The sequence below is a fragment of the Mustela putorius genome, unplaced genomic scaffold, assembly GCF_011764305.1.
Source record: "Mustela putorius furo isolate JIRA1106 unplaced genomic scaffold, ASM1176430v1.1 tig00003909_pilon_pilon_pilon, whole genome shotgun sequence".
Lineage (NCBI taxonomy): Eukaryota > Metazoa > Chordata > Mammalia > Carnivora > Mustelidae > Mustela > Mustela putorius.
In genome coordinates, this window is record NW_025422057.1 from 33420810 (window position 1) to 33442372 (window position 21563).

At 42.1% G+C, this 21563-nt stretch overlaps 1 protein-coding gene across 6 annotated transcripts in view; it reads left to right on the forward strand.

The window, feature by feature from the left end:
* The window catches only part of MYOF (myoferlin), a 164700-nt gene that overhangs the window by 13423 nt on the left and 129714 nt on the right, over positions 1–21563 (forward strand). For all 6 annotated transcript variants that reach the window (XM_045068911.1, XM_045068912.1, XM_045068913.1 and 3 more), the window contains exons 2-3: positions 9199–9254; positions 11655–11746. In XM_045068911.1, coding sequence (XP_044924846.1) covers positions 9199–9254; positions 11655–11746 — 148 coding nt within the window. The remainder of the gene's footprint in view (positions 1–9198; positions 9255–11654; positions 11747–21563) is intronic.

Consider the following 21563-nt stretch of genomic DNA (forward strand, 5'->3'; position numbering starts at 1 on the left):
TTTACTTAGAAGGGATGGAATTGAATTATCAAGATTTTGACTCAGTGCTTTGTGCTGATGTTCAAAATTCTTTTCTGGGACTATTTCTTTTTCTGTTGATACTATCTCTTGGCATCAGGGAGGGCAGAAGAATGAATCCTCTTCATGTTGTCTGTTGGAGGTAGTTTATGATTCTGATTCTGATCCAACACAAAGGGGTGTCCCCCGTGTCCTCCACACTCTTAGAATTCTCGTCTGATTCTCAATACAGCCGGGCAGGGTGGGTTCTTCATCCTGTTCTATAGGGTTCTCAGGCCTTGAGAGGCCCTTCTGGAACTCTAGGAACTTTCCATTCCGTCAGCTGGGTTGGAGGGGAATTTGTCAAATACCAGCCTTCATTCATTCTTTAGCAAATGGTCCCAGAAACATACCAGGCAGAGGAAGGAGAGGTTAAAAGCCTAGGAGCCAGAAAGCCGGCATTCACATTCTGGCTTTGTTTCCTATTAGGAGGTGACCTTGAACAAGCTACTTAGTTTTACTGCGCCTCAAAATCAGAATAATAATGGTGACCATAACACGAGATAGTGAATAGTAACATAGACCAAGCCCTCCGAAGAGTGCCTGCTATACTGTGAGCCCTATGAATGGTAGCTCTTATTCCTGAATGTTAGGTACCAATATTTATTAATGAAGAAATGTACGTACAGAGTTGGATTAACGGGCTCAGAGTCACACAGTTGGGAAATGGGGGAAACGTAGCAGGTCCCTGGCATCCTCAGCCCTCCGCGGAGGTTAAGAGCACAGGTTTGGAAATGAGATGGGTGTGGGGATGCAGCTCCGCTCTGCCACTGACTGACTGTGTGATCCTGGGCAAGTCACCTCACATCACTGGAACCCAGTTTTCTCAGGGCGAAATGGCAGCACTGATGCCTCCATTGGAAGAATTACATGTGAATGTGTTTAAAGTGCCTGGCACTTGGGGTGCCTGCGTGGCGCCATGGGTTGAGCATCAACTCTTGGTTTTTGCTCAGGTCATGATCTCATGGGTCATGGGCTCTGCTCTTGGCCGGGGAGTCTGCTTGACATTCTCTCTTGCTCCCTCCCTCAACAGATGGATAAATCTTTTAAAAAAAAAAAAAAAAGGAACAAAATAAGCGGCTTGGCAGGGAGCATATGTTCACATGCAAAATAAATGCAGAAGCCCGAGTCACGTGATCGAGTTCTCCACCCAGCCAGGCAGCTGGTCCAGGCACAGGTCCTACTTGGTATCCCTCCCCCGGCACCCCTGACCACTGGCAGAGCTGGGACACCCCCACCCAGAGCCAGCTGTTGGGAAGGAGATCCTGCGGGCATTGGTTCAGATTGACTGGGCTTCCCCGCAGTTCCTTGGGAAGATTTCGGTTTTAATTAGAGAACCCGTTTGCCTGTAAGAGCATCTCCAGATGCTGGGTGGGGGAGGGGGTCCGCCCGGGGTATGAAGAGCAAAGCAGTCACCCTTGTGTGCCTTTTTCTCTGGGCGTTTCTGTTTATCAGAGCTATCGGTGACTCTCTCAGAAACGTACAGAACAGCCTTGCTTTGTACCACAGCTGCTGTTTGGCCGAAAACGCCTTCCCCAGAACCCGTTTGACAACATATTGTGGAGCCTAGGTAGGGCAGCCAGGGTCGGAAAGCAAGAAGTCCGAGACCCACCTTTAGCCCGGGTGGGACTGGATGGACCACCTGCCTCTGCGCTCCCCCAGGTGCCTCGGAGTCCTGAGGGTGGAGGAGTCTCCTGCAGGCGCTGCCCTGGCCTTTGCAATCCTCTGGTTCTGGTGGAAATTCTCCAAGATGCTGGTGGCTGCCAGGGAGGGGCAGACACCACCCAGATGCCGGCTGCCCGAGGAGCCCTGGAGCCATGGAGGCCTGGCACGGAGCCAGGGCAGGGAGAGCTGCTCCAGCAGGGCTGAGCCAAGCCTAACTGGGCTCCTGCTCCAGTGACTGGGCCCTGCCCTGGGGCGGGGGAAGGGGGGGTGCTTCAATGCCAGGGAGAGCACCCCCGCCCCCGGGGAGTGCACAAGAGGCGCTGTGCAGGTGCCATACTGAAAAAAAAACAAAAAAGCAAAAAAACAAAGAATGATAGCCCCTGTTAGCCCAGTGTTTCCTGTGTGCTGTGTCCTATGCTGAGCACTTCGTTTTCATTTTCTCACTTAATCATTAAAGCAACCCCAGTAATGATAATTCCATGAGCTTATGAAGTCCAGTCCACTCAAATCCTGGAGAAGTGACTCTGAGGGGAGTAACTGTATTAGTAGAATCCAGTCCCAGCCTTCAAGGAGTGACTGTCTGGTCTTAATCCTCCGACTCAGAAAACTTGCCTGTCTCTGTCTGCCAGAATCTGACTCCCAGCTCCAGCACTTCCTAGCTGTGTGACCTCGGATAAATTGCTTCACTTCTCTGTGTCTTGGTTTCTCCTTGTGTAATTGGGGATGATGGTAGTAGAATTTACCTTTTAGGGTAGTTGGGAAGATTAATGAGATGCTCTGTGGAAAGCACTGGGAAGAGTGACTAGTTCAAAGCATTCAATAACTGTTAGCCAGGCACGGATGGCTTCAGGGGGTCTGTGATATTCTAGGCCAAATAGCGGGTGACTTTGTATATGTCTGTGACTATTTCTTCAGACAAAGGGGCCATAACTTGAGACCCAGAGAATATGAAGAAGTATTTCTAAATGGGAGGTCAAGTTTAGATGCATGGCTGAACCTTGAAATCTCTACTTTGCCTACCAAAGAGCTAAGTTACTTAGGGGAGCTTTGTAAATGGGACTCCCCCTTCTTTTGGGGCCGTGTCAGGAAGATACAGCCATCTGGCCAGTGAGGACTTGGGGGTCCTTCATAAGGTCTATTCCACTAGACCTGGAAGAAGACCTAGAGACCATCTAGTCTAAATTCCGCAGGGTACACAAGAGGGGCTCTTGTGGTTGAGCCTGCGTTTCTCTGAGATAACAGCTCAGAGAATCAGAGAGTTCGCTGATTTGAAAGTCCAGTTGGAAGAGCTGGGCCAGCCCTGTACTTTTCCCTGCAGGAGGATCACTGAGATGGGGTGTCTTTGGAAATACTGAAAAGGTGTTACCATTGTAGATGCTATTACTTCCAGAAACACCTGGCATTGCTTATTGTATTAGGGTTCTCCAGAGAAATGGAACCCATAGGGTGTGTGTGTGTGTGTGTGTGTGTGTGTGTGTGTGTTGAGACAGAGACATTGAGAGACTTATAAGGAATTGGCTCATGTGATTATAAGGGCTGGCAAATCTGAAATTGGTGGGGCACGCCAGTAGGTTGGAAACTCGGGCAGGATTTCTGTGTCACAGTCACATTTTTTTAAAGATTTTATTTATTTATTTATTTGACAGAGAGAGAGAGAGATAGAGAGGGAGGGAGATCACAAGTAGGCAGAGAGGCAGGCAGAGGGGGAGGGGGAAGCAGGCTCCCACTGAGCAGAGAGCCCAATGCAGGGCTTGATCCCAGGACCCTGAGATTGTGACCTGAGCCGAAGGCAGAGGTTTAACCCACTGAGACACCACCTGGGTCACAGTCTTGAGGCAGAATCCCCATCTTCCCTAGGAAACCTCACTTTTTCATGGTTCGGATGAGACACATCCACATTACAGAGCATAACGTCTTTTATTTAAAGATGATGGGTTGCAAATGTTAATCACATCTATAAAATACCTTCACACCAACGTCTAGACTCGAGTTTGAGCAAACAGGTGGCATGTTGCCTTGCCAAGTGACACATAAAACGAGCCACCACATGGCCCTCTCAGCACTGAGGTATCCAGACCAGTCCTAGGAGGTCTAGTGATCTCTGGAGCCTTATCCCTAAGGGTCCATCACACTGTGTGGTAGCTGCACAGCAAAGGAAATGGCTCTGTGCAAGAGGGCGTGGTGGCTGGGCAAGGAATGTTTGTTCACTTCTCTGGAAACTTTATTCAGAGGTTGGCATGCAGGTTAATTACTGCAGTGTTGACCTTCGGTGAATGAAGAGAGAAGCAGGCAGGCTTGACTTATCAAAAAACAGGAAATGTCCCAAAGAATGCCTTGAGTCATGATCTCAAGTGGACTTGGCATTTGAGTCAGTTGTTCTGTTCTGGGTTGAAAGCATGTAATTCCTGTCCATAGGAGGAAACAGTCATCGTAGTAAAATTAGAGATGAGAGCAGGGGGAGGTCGGTGATATGGAGAAGGGAAAAAGAGCTTTCCCCTGATTTCATCTGGGGTTTAGCACCTGCAGTTTAGGACCTTTTCTTTTCTAAAGTGGTGGAATTGAATAATTGAATAATACAAATATGTGACTGGCTGCTGCTAAGAAAAATATTTATTTACTTCTGTTTTGTGGCTGATGTATTTGTGTCAGGATAGACTTTCAATAGCATGTAATATACACACCGTTGGATAAAAATGAGAGCCTCCTTTTTAGAAGGAGTTGAGCCAGGTTTCTCCACAAGGGGAGGAGCTAATGTTGGCGATGTAATCTTTACTTATGAACTAGGGACCTAGGAGGCCCAGTGGTAGAATGCATGGGCTGTAGAATCAGACTGGTTCTGAGTTAGAGTCTTTCTGCCTGGCGCTGTGATCTTAGGCAAACCACCTAACCATTCTGGACTCATTTTGCTTATTGGCATATTGGGGGTAATTTACCTCTTGGGCTAGCTGGCAAGGTTCAGTGAAATGATGTATGTGAAGGGGTTAGCACAGGCCTGGCTGAGAGAGAGTGACTCCCTAGAGGGAAGCACCATCTGCACCAGTACAAGCCCCGGGGGCAGCCACAGGTTCCACTGGAGCGGTCCTACCGGGTCTAGGGTCACCAGACATCTGCAGGCACTCTGCCTGTTCCTTTGTTCTCAATACACAACAGAATCGTGTGTTCAGAACAGTATGACAAGAGTTATTACACAACTTGGTCTTCCTTATGGGATTATGAACCTCTTGAAGTTATAAAGCCCAATGTCTAACACCCTCTTTACTAAGTGGCTTGTGTCAGCCAAATGAAGCTTGGCTTAGTGTGGCTTGCCTGGCTTCCCCCAGTGACCATGACCTTTCCACACAGCCTGGTCGCTTCTGCTCTCTTCCACATCCCCTTGGTTCTAGCCACTTGGGCTGTGGAGTGTCCCCAGATAGGACCTGTTCTCTCTCCCCTGTGGATGACCCACCCACCCTGTTGCCCCCACCTGGAGTGACCTTTTCATCCCAACTCCACATTCTCAGTTCATCCTTGTCTTTGAATCCCCCAGGCCTGCCTCTCCTTCCTCTGTGAGTCCTTATCTGGTGCCCTCAGCTTGAAGTCACCTCCCTTTTCATGTGTACCCCTTCTGATGACAACTGCAGCCTTATCCTGTCTCAGTCACCTGGGGCCACCTCCCTGCTGGTGCACCTGCGGGCAGGAACCGTGTCTTGGGTATCTTTGTGTCTCCCACAGTGTCCAGCTCAGTGCCTGCCCAGTGATACTTCAGATATGTGTACTGAATAGAAGAATGAAAAAACTCACTGATGTTTGTGGGAGAACTCAATTTGTGGACCATTTCCATGGGCTGAGCTACGAGATCCCTAAGCCTGACCTGGGCAGGCATTATTCTGTTATTCCCGTCTGATAGCAGTAAGTTCCACCACACGGGTGAAGCAGGCAAGAACATGGTGGGCTTTTCCCTGTTTGCTGAAAACATGCATCAGGATTCATTTCTATTCAATAGCGCGTGAACTGTGTATGTGGAACATTTGGAGACCAAAACCATCTTGTGCTCTTCGGTTTCCCTAGTTCCCAACACATAGTAGGTGCTTAGTAAATGCTTAGAGATGAGTAAATAAACAAGTGACTCTCCCTTTTTTCACACCCCTCAACTGCTGACTCTGGAACAATCCTGCTTCTATTGGGGAAGGGGAGGGGGATCCCTAGTAGCGGCTCAACACCAAGAACCTCCCCCTTCCCCATGCAGCATTTCTTCTCATATGCTGATTCCCAGGTCGGTAACCAGGCTGGGGATTCAATTCAAGAGAGCAAGTACTGGCTCATTCCCCAGCCTCCCTGGAGCCCTTGGCCCTGCCTTGGCTCCCTGCCTGGAATCCTGGGGACTTGGAGACCGAAGTTTTGCTTCAGTACCATCCTTCAGTGACCCAAGTCCTGCCTCAAGCCCCTGTGCCCAATTCCTATAAATGACTTGCTGCTTTCTCCTTGCTTTACTAACTTGCTGTGACCTCTTGCAATTTCCCATCTTTTCTCTTGAAGGTCTGCTGTGGTCCCAGAGTGCAGCTTCACTCTTTCCTGACTCAGTTCTCCAACCACGCAGCCCTGGTTGTAGCAGCAAGGGCGGTGGAGGTCTGGAAGGATAGGCAGGATAGGCAGGAATTCCTAACTTTTGTGAAGGTCACAAACTCATTTGACAATCTGATGAGCTCAGTAAACCAGCTCCCCAGAAAAACTCACAGATGTCACATTTTGTGTGTTGGAGCAAATAGTCTTAGTCTCCAGCATACTCTCAAACCTGAACTTGGGCTTTCCTATGGCCATTGCTCAGGGTGCCACGCCCATCACACTTCTTACGTTTATGCGTTTTCTTTATCCAGTGCTTCCCACAGCTTACAGTGAGATGCTATTGTGCCGCACCGCTGGGTTTTAGAGCCAAGGGGACATAGGTTCTTTTTTTTTTAATTAGCTGTGCGGCCTGAGGCAAGTTAACCAGCTTCTCTCAATTCTTTGTCTGTGAAATGGGGATGAGAATGTTAACCGTGCAAGGTTGCTGTAAGAATTTAGAGGGGCTGCAGTAGAAGGCACATCCGGGCCCCTGTAGATGGCTGTTTAGAGGGAGCTGCTACCATTGTGGAAAGAAGCCATTTGTCCAGTTCTGTCAGTATAAACTTCTCTTGGCTCCTCTTTCTCTTAAGAGTACTTGCTTATACTGTAACCAGAGAGGAAAATTGAGAGGGTTCCATCAGCGGGCAGGAGGGGTGAGTGGGGCCAAATGGTCCTGTGGGAGGGGACGGTCCAGCTTCTCGGTGGTATTGGAATCCGATCCATGGAAGGGCTCTGTGGGCCGCCTAGAAAGACAACAGTTAGAACTAACCAGCACAAGTCCAGGCATGAGCTGATGAGCAGAGTCCTGCTGAAGTCTAGAAAGGGAAGCCGGCTGGGTTCTGGGAGCTTCTCAAGTGGAAAAGTTAATGCTTAGCAGAATGAGGGTGGTGATTCATGACTTTGCTATGCTGAGGTCTTGGAAAAATGAGGGGGTTAGTCCCACAACTGGTGCATGCTGGAATCCTTAGCAATATGACATTCAGCTGACCAAAACCCACTACCTTCTACATTGCCATGCAGTAGAGGGGAAACTGGGGACGGTTCCAAGTGTGGCCAATGAGAGGTTGTCTGGTGGGTTTAAAAGCCATCCCTACTACTTACTAACTGGGTCACTTTTAAGTATGTCACTTCTCAGTTTCCTGAGCTCCAAAAGGGGGATGAAAATTATACATGTCTCCTGGGTTTTTAAAGAGATGAGATGATGTGAGGTCATAGAAAATATATACATTGATCTCCACCCCCTCCCCCACCATTTCCTGGCACTGAGCTAAAACCCCTATAAATTCCTAAGTGATAGGAGCATCTTTTGTTCTAATGAGGTGACTCTGGGTGGCCTCCTGGATGGCTCCTGGATGGAGACTGGTCTTTGAGAAGACCAAGCCTTGATGAGAAGCTTAGAATTTCCGTCCCACCCACCACTCCTCTAGACTGGAGAAAGGGGCTGGAAATAGAGTTAATAATTGATCTCACCTGTGTGAGGAAGCCACCATGAAAATCCTAAAAGTATGTGGTTCCGAGAGCTTCCAGATGGGAGAACCCATCCATGCACTAGCAGGTTGAGGCATTCCAACTCCATGGGGACAGAAGCTCCTGGGCCCAGGACCCTCCCAGACCTTACGTGAGGTATCCCTTCACCTGGCTGTTCATCGGTACCCTCTATCACTGCCTTTAATAAACTGGTGAACATAAATAACTGTTTTCTTGAATTCTGTGAGCCACTCTAGCAAATAAATTGAACCCGATGAGGGAGTTATGGGAAGCATAGATCTGTAGCCTGCTAGGTCAGAAGCACTTGGACTTACTGTTGTCCTCTGAACCTGTAACTTGTGGGATCTGACAATGTCTCCAGATAGGCGGTGTCGGCATGGAATTAAATTGTAAAACACCCATCTGGAATGACAGAAAATCACTTTTGGTGGGGGAACCCCCGCCGTACATCTGGTGTCACAAGTGTTGTGAATGTTCTTTGTGATGGTAAACGAGACACACAGAGGGAAAACTGTTTTGGTTTGGTTTGGTTATTTTTGGCCCTGAAAACAGAGGCGCTCTTGCTTACAAAGCATTTTGTACTCAAACACTAGCTTTTATTTTGATAAGTATTAGAGAACTTAGAGGCCCAACAGATGCCCCGGCTCTTTGGACTTCTAAGGAAACTTTAAGCACTAGCTGGATTGACATTTATTTAGGAAGGTGACCTAACATTTATTCATCATAAATAAAATAAATAACATTTATTCATCCAATCTCAGATACAGAGAAAGAAAACTTGTATTTTCAGGAAAGGTGAGCCTGGAGTAAAGGAGACCCTACATTTCTCTGCAGGTCCTAGAAAGTGTTTGTTTACTAACTACCTTGTGCCAAGGCCTCTGGGAGGGAGTCCAGCTCAATCTTGAAGCTGTGGGGTGTTACCACATGCAGAGGTGGCATGGGCTTCAGAGTAGAAATTGCAGGTTATATAGGATCCAGCGCCAAGTGTGAGCTCAGAAGAATTAGCTGAGAATTTCTTAGCTCGTTTGAATTTCAGTAGCCACATCTCTAAAACGGTGACAGCTGCTTGTCAAAGGTTAGCTTTGTTGGCTTCTTTCTGCAACAACCTGGAGACCCAGAGGCGCTGGGTAACCTTGGTCTGTGGAAGCTGGTAAAAAGACAAGGGATCACAGCATTTCCATGATTTTGAGTCCCTCATCCCCTAACATCTTGTAGATCTGGGCATGGGAGAAACATTTTAAGCCAGAAAAACACAAGCCATTCAGTTTGGAAAACTTTGATTCAGGTGGCCCCAGCTCTAGGCAAATGAGCGGGAAAATGTGGGCACACAGGTTTGAATGAATGAATGAATGGTACATGTTCTAGGAGTATTTTTAATTAATTGATATCCCCTATTTTTATTTGCAGATGAGAAAAAGAAAACAAAGAAAGTTGACAATGAACTCAACCCATTCTGGAACGAGGTAAGTTCATTTTTCTTTACATTGTTTCAGTGGATGAGCTACATCTGATTGTCCTATCTTTGGTCAAGGGTTAGCTTTTCCCTTTGGAAGAAGAATGTCTGCATTGTACCCTCACCCCTCCGTCTCCCTTTGTGGCCCTGGAGACAGCAGAACCGTTCAAGGACACATACCGCAATGAAGTCTCCTGTAGAATAGTACAGTGAGCGAGGCTTGGACAGGGAGTGAGAGGGCTGGGTTCTAACCTGGAGCAGCCCTGCATTTGCTGAATGATGTTGGTCGCATTAGGTTGCATGTTGGGGGTGCATATGTAGGGCTGGGGGTGGGATTGGATCATCTCCGAAGTCCCAGGAGGAAAGCTCCATATTTAAAAACCTGTCTGCATGTCACTAGTCAAGAGCCATGACTCTGGCTGAGTAATGACCTTTATTGTTTTTTCTCTTTTGATAAACTAGTATATCCTTAATGTAGACATTTTGAAAGTTTCAGAGCAACATAAAAAAATTTACCTTTGCACGCACCCACTATCCAGAAGCAATTGCTATTAACATCTGGGATATATCAATAAATGTTTATTGAATAAATATATTAATAAAATATGATGTGTTGAGATTAGCAAAGTAGCATCATATAGCACATATGGCTTTCTATCCTATTTTTTCTTCCTATTATATCCTGAGCATATACCATATTCTTCCATTCAGAAGTATTTTTAATACTATGCACTATTCTGTAGAAGGAATATAATATCATTTATTTACTTCTCTCACTGCTGACTTTGTATCTATTTTGTAAATGGTTTAGTGTTGAATATATTTGTAGATAATGTGAAAATTTTAATTCTTTCCACTGAGTAGATTTTCCTATGCTGACTAATTTTTGTAAAAGATGATCATTAGCCCCATTGTTTTTTCCAAAATCCATTGAAACACAGTGATAAATGTCTTTGTTATTTTCACTGAGTCACCGGGCTGTGTAGACTTCCCTTCTGCCAACTGTAAAGTTCCCCCCACCCCCACGACTAGTTTCAACATCTCTATAGGATAAAGACTTGACCTTTTCATTGAATGAGGTGAAGACAGAACACCTTTTTAATGCCTTTCTGAGAAGCAGAATGTTGAGAGGTAATTCTGCTTCTTTGAGATTTCACTGGAACCCAGAACACGGCCAGCTGGTCTGCCAGCTCCATGAAAGCAAGAGGCCAGTCAGCTTGGTCCCTATGGATGCTCTGGATCCTAGCAGTGTGTACAGAGCTCCAAGAATAAAGAAAATTGAAAAAATCTATATGTGTACATCTAATATTTCAGGTTTTGAGTAATTGTAACATGTTTCTTTGTATTTGGTCAATGGCAGAGAGATATATGGTCATGTGAGCAGACATGCAGGACATCACCCATCTCACCCCACTTTGTTCCAACATGTAATTTTTTTTTAAGATTATTTATTTATTTATTTGACAGAGAGAGATCACAAGTAGGCAGAGAGGCAGGCAGAGAGAGAGGAGGAAGCAGGCTCCCTGCTGAGCAGAGAGCCCGATGCGGGACTCGATCCCAGGATCCTGAGATCATGACCTGAGCCGAAGGCAGCGGCTTAACCCACTGAGCCACCCAGGTGCCCCCAACATGTAATTTTTAAATTGCGAATGTATTTATCAAGTAAACTTCCCAACTGTAGTTTTATAACTGAACTCTAAACCAAATGAAATAGCAACCTGAGACCTGTTGGGGTTAGCGTTGAGGTCTGACACATTCTCCATTTATTCTAAACCCATTACAAGGAGAATAAAATCAACAGTAGATGCTGCTTTATTTAATTCATATGTTACATAATCAATAAAAGGCATCTCTGATGTTATGTTGATTTTTTTTAAGTTGCCGTTAGATAGCAGTTTATTTCATAAAGACGACAGTCTCATCTACTACAAACTGATCATGGTGGGACTTAAAATAAAAGACTGATGCATTTTAGAAAATGTTTTTTTTTTGGATTGTTCATCTCTTTGATAATAGCATGATTGGGAAGAGCAAGTAACTTAAAAACAAACAGTGAAAAAAGCATTCATTTTATTTTATTCTTCTAACCCATTGTGGTGGGCACTAAGTAAATTCTCTGATTATGAGATGGGTTTGGTGGCTTGTCCATAGTCACAGAGCCTAGAAAATGGGAAGCCAGAAGTCACCCCCAGGTCCTCTGAGGCTAAGTCTGGTGTGTTTTGCCACAGCCCTCGCAGCCTTCAGGTTTGGAATTTGGTCACTTCTGTCTAACTATAGAATTGAGTAATTCAAAAGATTGTCAGTGGCGAAGATAATGACCCAACATTTAGTGTTGGTACATGTTATTATATTATCCCATTATATTATTTAGGCATATTAACAACTTTTCTTATAACCTTTCTGTGGACAGATTTTGGAGTTTGACTTGAGGGGTGTACCACTGGACTTTTCATCTTCCCTTACTATTGTTGTGAAAGATTTTGAGACAATTGGACAAAATAAGTAAGTTGATTTCAACTATTTTTCTCATTTTACATATTATCTCATTACTGTTTATTTTGTTGAAGGAACATATTGTTAATAACATTTTTGGAATACTTCCTATATAAGTGTGCTTCATTTCCATGCCCCACCCTCCCCCCTACAACCTTCTGAGCCAATATCAGATGCGATTAATTTCTCACAAGGCCTTTTCCCAAAGTTCTGTGGAGTAGTCCCCTCTTAGCTGCAGTTTCAGTGACCCACGGCCAACCGAGGTCCAGAAGCAGATGAACCTCCTTCTGAAATATTGTCAGAAGGTCAGTAAGCCAGCACTACGTCACAGTGCTTGTATCATTCACCTCACTTCATCTCATCATGTAGGCATTTTGTCATCTCATATCATCAAGAAGGTGACTTACAGTAAAGTATTTTGTATGGAGAGAAACCGTATTCACATGACTTATTACAGTATATTGTTATAGTTCTATTTTCTTATTAGTTGTTGTTAATCTCTTACTATATCTGATTTACAAATTACACTTTATCGTAGATATGTATGTGTATATGGGAAAAAACACAATATATATAGGGTTTAGTACTATCTGCAGTTTTAGGCATCCACTAGGTGTCTTGGCACATATCCCTGTGGATAAAGGAGGGGCTACTATATTCCTAAGAGACTGCAAACAGTAATCCACCATTAGTGAATCCAGTTTGGCTCATCCTGTGAAACCTATGTTGTATTCCTGATATATCTATATCTATCTATATCTGTATCTATATATATCTTTTTTAATTGCATATAGTTACTTCCTACCTTTGATGGTTATCTGAACTGTAGCTGTATTAGACACAAGCAAAATAATTTCTTCTTCTGATTATGTGTGACCATACACATCTCATTCAAGATCTGCTTGAAGCCCCACTTTCATTTTAATGGCTTATTAGCCTTTTAAACTTGACAGACCTAAGCCAGGTCTCTGTCACCTCTACCATTTTCAAATGGAGAAGGGTCATGATGGTGCCCATGGTGGCACTGAGGGTTGGGGACATCTGAAACAGGTCTCTATGGGACCGAATGACCTCAGTAAATTCACCCCCATCCTTGATCTGGACATTGGCCTTATAGACTCAGAAGCCAGTCTTAGGTTACCAGTTCAAACTAACTAAGCTTACAAGAAACTGATGCTTAAAGCCAGGTTACTTACTTATTATTTTGCAGGGGAAATAAATGTCTGGTGGGAGGGCATCCCGATCAGTGAATTCTTCTTTGTGTCATACTGCAAATTACTCTGTATACTTGATTATAAGATGTCATTGACCATAAGATGTATTATTAAATTAAACAAGTTTGGGGGTGAGGAATACACCTGGTATTAAATGTCTATATCAATGTAAGAAGCAGTCAAGTTTTTAGTAATGTCATACATTTTAAAATGTATGTCTTAGCCTTAGGTACTTTTGGTATAATCAGAAGGCTGCAATGAGAGGAATAAACTAGAAAGAATTAGTTGAGGTACAGTGACCATATCTTCTGATTTGCTTGGGACAGTCTTGGTTTATTGTCCCAACACAATAACTAACAGTAACTCTTTTGCTATCAACAGTGGATTGGTGTGGACAGTAAATTAGATGGTCACCGCTGTGGCTGGGGTCTTCTACTTAATGGTGTCAGGCTAAGAGAACCTGGACAGATATTAACCTCCTGGACAGTGATTTGATAGGATTTGATAGGATTTGATAGGTACTGTGCATGTTTACCTTGTTGAGATCTTTTTTCCCATATTCCATTGCTGACAAATGCCCCTTGTGACTGATGCATTTTCTTCTTAAGCTATTTAAATATACTCTGGTAGGTTCTGATCCCACTATATTGGACTGAAAACCATTGTAGCTTTAAAGGTTATTTGTGTATCTCAGCTTTGAACCAATGATATGTTTATCTGTTCCCACCCAACTCCCAGAGGGCAGCTTTATCTCCCATATCACAAAATTTGGAGGAAGTGGGTGGTCAAACCTCACTGTAGCCTCTAATATGTTACTAATAATAGTCCCTTTTTGAGGATAGTCCAAGGTGGCAGAGGAGTAGATAGATCTTAGCTTCAGGAATTCAGGAATTCAGCTAAATAACTATCAACTCATTCTGAATACACTCAACTAGAGATCTAAGAAAATAGCTGCAACTCTACAAACAGAAAAGTGACCACTTTCTGCAAGAATGACAAGACAGAAAAACTCACTTCAAAAAAGAGAATAAGAGGCAGTACTAACTGCCAGGGACCTAAACAGCAAGGGTAAAAATAAGATGTTGAACTAGAGTTCAGAATAATGATTATAAAGATACTAAGTGCTGGGCTTGAAAAAAGTGTAGAGGACAGCAGGGAATATCCATTTCTGGAGAAATAAGAGAACTTAAATCTAATCAAGTTGAAATAAAAAAGGTTATTAATGAGATGCAATAAAAAATGGAGCTCTACCTGCTAGGACAAATGAGGCAGAAGAGAGAATTAGTGATATAAGACAAAATGTTGGAGAATAAAGAAGCTGAGAAAAATAGAGATAAACAACTACTGGATCATGAGGGGAGAATTTGAGAGATAAGTAATAGCATAAAGCAAAACAATATTAGAATAATTGGGATCCTGGAAGAAGAGGAAGGTGGGAAGAAGGTATGTATGAGCATATATATATAGCTGAGAACTTCCCTAATCTGGGGAAAGAAACAGACATTCAAGTCCAGGAGGCACAGAGAACCCCACTCAAAATCAATAAAAATAGATCAACACCCCGACATATAACACTGAAATTTGCAAATCTCAGCAACAAAGAGAAAATCCTGAAAGCAACTCAGGACAAAAGGTCCAAAACCTACAAGTGTAGGAATATTACACTGGCAGCAAACCTATCTACAGACCAGAAAGGACTGGCGTGATATATTTAGGGTGCTCAATGAGAAAATATGCAGCCAAGAATACTTTATCTAGCTAAGATGTCATTCAGAATAGAAGAGATTAAAAAAATCTTCTAGGACAAACAGAAATGAAAAGAATTTGTGATCACAAGCCCTGCAAGAAATATTAAGAAGAATCCTTTAAGCTAAGAGAAAGCGCAAAGGTAACATAAACCAGAAAGCAACAGTGACAATATATGGAAACAGTAACTTTACAGGTAATACAATGGCATTAATTCATATCTTTCAGTAGTTACTCTGAATGTAAATGGGCTAAATGCCCCAATCGAAACACACAGGGTATCAGATCAGAGTAAAAAAAAAGAAGACCCATCGATATGCTACCTGCAAGAGACTCATTTTAGACCCAAAGAAAACTCCATATTTAAAGTTATGTGGTGGAAATCCATTTATTATACTATGGACATCAGGAGAAAGCTGGGGTGGCAATCCTTATATCAGACAAATTAGATTTTAAACCAAAGACTGTAATAAGAAATGAGGAAGGATACTATATCATAATTAAAGGATCTATCCAACAAGAAGATCTAACACTTTTAAATATCTATACCTCTAACATAGGAGCAGCCAATTATATAAGCCAATTAATAACCAAATTAAAGAAACACATTGATAATAATACAATAATAGTAGGGGACTTCAACATCCCACTCACTGCAATGGAAAGATTGTCTAAGCAGAAAATCAACAAGGAGAAAAGGTCTTTGAATGACACACTGGACCAGATGGACTTCACAAATAATATTCAGAGCATTTCATCCTAAAGTTAGCACAATATACATTTTTCTTGAGTGCACATGGAACATTGTCCAGAATAGATCACATATTAGGTAAAAAATCAGGTCTCAACCAGTACCAAAAGATTGGGACCATTTCCTGCATATTATCAGAATGCAGTGTTTTGAAATGGAACTCAGTCACAAGAGGAAATTTGGCAAGAACTCAAATACATGGAGGCTAAAGGACATCCTACTAAAGAATTAATGAGTCAACCAGGAAATTAAAGGAGAATTTTAAAAATTCATGGAAACAAATGAAAATGAAAACACAACTGTTCAAAACTGTTGGGATGTAGCAAAGGCAGTCCTAAGAGGGAAGCAATTCTAGCCCTTCTCAAGAAACAATAAATGTCTTAAATATACAACCTGACCTTACACCTGAAGGAGCTGGAGAAAGAACAGCAAATAAAAGCCTAAACTCAGCAGGAGAAGAGAATTAATAAAGATTAGAGCAGAAATCAACAAAATAGAAACCAGAAGAACAATAGAACAGATCAATAAAACTAGGAGCTGGTTCTTCGAAAGATTTAATAAGACTGATAAATCCCTGGCCAGACTTATCGAAAAGAACAGAGAAAGGACCCAAATAAATAAAATCATGAATGAAAGAACAGAGATCACGAGCATGGGAGAAACACAATTATAAGAACATATTATGAGCAACTATATGCCAACAAATTAGTCAATCTGGAAGAAATGGATGCATTCCTAGAGATCTGTAAACCACCAAAACTGAACTGGGAAGAAATAGAAAACCGGAACAGACCATAACCAGCAAGGAAATTACAGCACTAATCAATCTCCCAAAAAATGAGTCAAGGGCCAGATGGCTTCCTAGGGGAATTCTACAACACATTTAAAGAAGAATTAATACCTATTCTTCTGAAACTGTTCCAAAAAATAGAAATGGAAGGAAAACTTCCAAACTCTTTCTATGAGGCCAGCATTAGCTTGATCCCAAAACCAGACAAAGAACTCCCCAAAAAGGAGAATTACAGACAATATATCTGATGAACATGGATGCAAAAATTCTCACCAAGATACTAGCCAATAGGATCCAACCATACAGTAAGAGGATTATTCACCATGACCACGTGGGATTTACTTCTAGGCTACAAGAGTGGTTCAACATCCACAAAGACATGTGATACACTACATTAATAAAATAAATGATAAGAACCATATGATTCTCTCAATAGTTGCAGAAAAAGCATCTTACAGAATAGAGCATCCTTTCTTGATTTAAACTCCTCATAGTGTAGGGATAGAGAGAACAGATCTCAATATCATGAGAGCTATCTATGAAAAGCCTAGAGCAAATATCATTCTCAGTGGGGAAAACTGAGAATTTTTCCCCTAATATCAGGAACATGGCAAGGATGTCTGTTATCACCACTGTTGTTCAACATAGTACTAGAAGTCCTAGCCTCAGCAATCAGACAATAAAAGGCATCCAAATTGGCAAAGAAGTCAAACTCTCACTCTTTTCAGATGACATGATGCTCTGTGAGGAAAACCCAAAAGACTATCCCAAAATTGCTAGAACTCATACAGGAATTCAGTAAGGTGGCAGGATATAAAATCAATGCACAAAAATCATTTGCATTTCTATACACTAAAAATGAGACAGAGAAAAGAGAAATTAAGGAGTCAGTCCCATTTACAACTGCACCCAGAACTATAAGATACCTAGGAATAAACCTAACCAAAGAGGCAAAGAATCTGTACTCAGAGAACTGTAGAACACTCATGAAAGAAACTGAGGAAGACACAAAGAAATGGAAAAATGTTCCATGCTCATGGATTGGAAGAACAAATACTGTGGAAGTGTCTATTCTTAACACTACACATTCAGTGCAATCCCTATCAAAATACCACCAACTTTTTTTTTTAAGACTTTATTTATTTGACAGAGAGAGATCACAAGTAGGCATAGAGGCAGGCAGAGAGAGAGAGAGGAGGAAGCAGGCTCCCTGCTGAGCAGAGAGCCCAATGCGGGACTCTATCCCAGCACCCTGAGATCATGACCTGAGCCGAAGGCAGTGGCTTAACCCACTGAGCCACCCAGGCGCCCACCACCAACTTTTTTAACAGAACTGGAACAAATAATCCTAAAATTTGTATGGAACTAGAAAAGACCCCAAATAGCCAAAGGAATGTTGAAAAAGAAAACCAAAGCTAGTGCTATCACAATTCCAGACTTCAAGCTCTATTACAAAACTGTGATCATCAAGACAGTATGGTACTGGCACAGAAACAGACACATAGATCAATGGAACAGAATAGAGAACCCAGAAATGGACCCTCAACTCATGGTCAACTGATCTTCAACAAATCAGGAAAGAATATCCAGTGGAAAAAAGACAGTCTCTTCTGCAAATGGTGTTGGGAAAATTGGACAGCCACATGCAGAAGCATGAAACTGGAACATTTCTTTACACTATATACAAAAAGACATTCAAAATGGATAAAAGACCTAAATGTGAGACAGGACTCCATCAAAATCCTAGAAGAGAACACAGGCAGCAACCTCTGTGACCTTGGTCGCAGCAACTTCTTGCTAGACACGTCTCCAAAGGCAAGGGAAACTAAGACAAAATATGAATTACTGATACTTCATCAAGATAAAAAGCTTTTGCACAGCAAAGGAAACAGTCGACAAAACCAAAAGACAACTGGCAGAATGGGAAAAGATATTTGCAAATGTCTTATCAGATAAAGGACTGGTATCCAAAATCCATAAAGAATATATCAAACTCAAGTCTATGGTTAAATCCAATCAAGACATGGACAGAAGACATGAGCAGACCTTTCTTCAAGGAGAACCATAGACACATGAAAAAAGTCTCAACATCGGGGCGCCTGGGTGGCTCATTGGGTTAAGCCTCTGCTTTCGGCTCAGTTCATGATTTCAGGGTCCTGGGATCGAGCCCCACATCGGGCTCTGTGCTCGGCAGGAAGCCTGCTCCCCACCCCCTCTGCTTACTCCCCCCCCCCCCCGCCTACTTGTGATCTCTGTCTGTCAAATAAATAAATAAATCTTAAAAAAAAGAAAAAGAAAAAGAAAAAAGTCTCAACATCACTTGACATCAGGAAAATACAAATCAAAACCACAATGAGATACCACCTTACACCAGGCAGAATGACTAAAATTAGTAAGTCAGGAAACAACCATTCTTGCCATTCATGTTGGCAAGAATGTGGAGAAAGAGGAACCCTCTTGCACTGTTGTTAGGAGTGCAAGCTGGTGCATCCACTTTGGAAAACAGTAAGGAGGTTCCTCAAAAAGTTGAAAATAGAGCTAACCTGTGACCCAGCAATTGCACTATTGGGTATTTACCCCGAGATACAAATGCAGTGATCCTTAGGGGCACCTACACCTAATGTTTATAGCAGCCATGTCCACAATAGCCCAACTATGGAAGGAGCTCAGCTCAGTTATCCATCAATAGATGAATGGATAAAGAAGATATATATATATATATATATATATATATATATATATATATATATGTATGTATATAAATATATATAATATATACATAGATATTTGCAAATATCTTGCAAATATCTATGTATATAAATATATATACACATTTATATATATATATAAATATATATACACCACATCTTCTTTATCCATATAAATATCTTTATCCATATATATATATGGATATATGTATGTATATGATGGAATACTACTCAGCCTTCAAAAAATGAAATCTTGCCATTTGCAGTGACATGGATGGAAGTAGAGGGCATTATGCCAAGAGAAATGAGTCAGTCAGAGAAAGAATTATTATATGATCCTACTCATATATGGAATTTAAGAAACAAAAGAGGATCATAGGAGAAGAGAGGAAAAAATAAAAGAAGACGAAATCAGAGAGGGAAATAAACCATAAGGGACTCTTAATCATAGGAAACAAACTGAGGGTTGCTGGAGGAGTGGGAGGTGGGGGGATGGGGCAACTGGATGATAGACATTAAGGTGGGCATGTGATTTAACGAGAACTGGGTGTTACACAAGACTGACGAATCACTAACCTCCACATCAAACTAGTAATACATTATATGTTAATTAATTGAATTTAAATTAAAAAATAAATAGTCTCTTTTCTTTGTTGCTGCCTTCTTTCTACCAGTGATGTCACTATTTATATTCTGGACTACTCTCTCCAACAGAAATATAATGCAGACATAATGTAATTTAAATTTTTCTGGTAGCCACATTAAAAAAACAAAAAGAGACAGGTGAATTAGTTTTTTTTTTTTTTTTTTTTTTAATTTTTTATTTTTTATAAACATATATTTTTATCCCCAGGGGTACAGGTCTGTGAATCACCAGGTTTACACACTTCACAGCACTCACCAAATCACATACCCTCCCCAATGTCCATAATCCCACCCCCTTCTCCCAAACCCCCTCCCCCCGGCAACCCTCAGTTTGTTTTGTGAGATTAAGAGTCACTTATGGTTTGTCTCCCTCCCAATCCCATCTTGTCTCATTTATTCTTCTACCCACTTAAGCCTCCATGTTGCATCACCACTTCCTCATATCAGGGAGATCATATGATAGTTGTCTTTCTCTGCTTGACTTATTTCGCTAAGCATGATACGCTCTAGTTCCATCCATGTTGTTGCAAAAGGCAAGATTTCATTTCTTTTGATGGCTGCATAGTATTCCATTGTGTATATATACCACATCTTCTTGATCCATTCATCTGTTGATGGACATCTAGGTTCTTTCCATAGTTTGGCTATTGTGGACATTGCTGCTATAAACATTCGGGTGCATGTGTCCCTTTGGATCACTACATTTGTATCTTTAGGGTAAATACCCAATAGTGCAATTGCTGGGTCATAGGGCAGTTCTATTTTCAACATTTTGGGGAACCTCCATGCTGTTTTCCAGAGTGGCTGCACCAGCTTGCATTCCCACCAACAGTGTAGGAGGGTTCCCCTTTCTCCGCATCCTCGCCAGCATCTGTCATTTCCTGACTTGTTGATTTTAGCCATTCTGACTGGTGTGAGGTGATATCTCATTGTGGTTTTGATTTGTATTTCTCTGATGCCGAGTGATATGGAGCACTTTTTCATGTGTCTGTTGGCCATCTGGATGTCTTCTTTGCAGAAATGTCTGTTCATGTCTTCTGCCCATTTCTTGATTGGATTATTTGTTCTTTGGGTGTTGAGTTTGCTAAGTTCTTTATAGATTCTGGACACTAGTCCTTTATCTGATATGTCGTTTGCAAATATCTTCTCCCATTCTGTAAGTTGTCTTTTGATTTTGTTAACTGTTTCCTTTGCTGTGCAAAAGCTTTTGATCTTGATGAAATCCCAATAGTTCATTTTTGCCCTTGCTTCCCTTGCCTTTTGCGTTGTTCCTAGGAAGATGTTGCTGCGGCAGAGGTCGAAGAGGTTGCTGCCCGTGTTCTCCTCAAGGATTTTGATGGATTCCTTACGTACATTGAGGTCCTTCATCCATTTTGAGTCTATTTTTGTGTGTGGTGTAAGGAAATGGTCCAATTTCATTTTTCTGCATGTGGCTGTCCAATTTTCCCAGCACCATTTATTGAAAAGGCTGTCTTTTTTCCATTGGACATTCTTTCCTGCTTTGTCGAAGATTAGTTGACCATAGATTTGAGGGTCTATTTCTGGGCTCTCTATTCTGTTCCATTGATCTATGTGTCTGTTTTTGTGCCAGTACCATGCTGTCTTGATGATGACAGCTTTGTAATAGAGCTTGAAGTCCGGAATTGTGATGCCACCAACGTTGGCTTTCTTTTTCAATATCCCTTTGGCTATTCGAGGTCTTTTCTGGTTCCATATGAATTTTAGAATTATTTGTTCCATTTCTTTGAAAAAGATGGATGGTACTTTGATAGGAATTGCATTAAATGTGTAGATTGCTTTAGGTAGCATAGACATTTTCACAATATTTATTCTTCCAATCCAGGAGCATGGAACATTTTTCCATTTCTTTGTGTCTTCCTCAATTTCTTTCATGAGTACTTTATAGTTTTCTGAGTATAGATTCTGTGTCTCTTTGGTTAGGTTTATTCCTAGGTATCTTATGGTTTTGGAT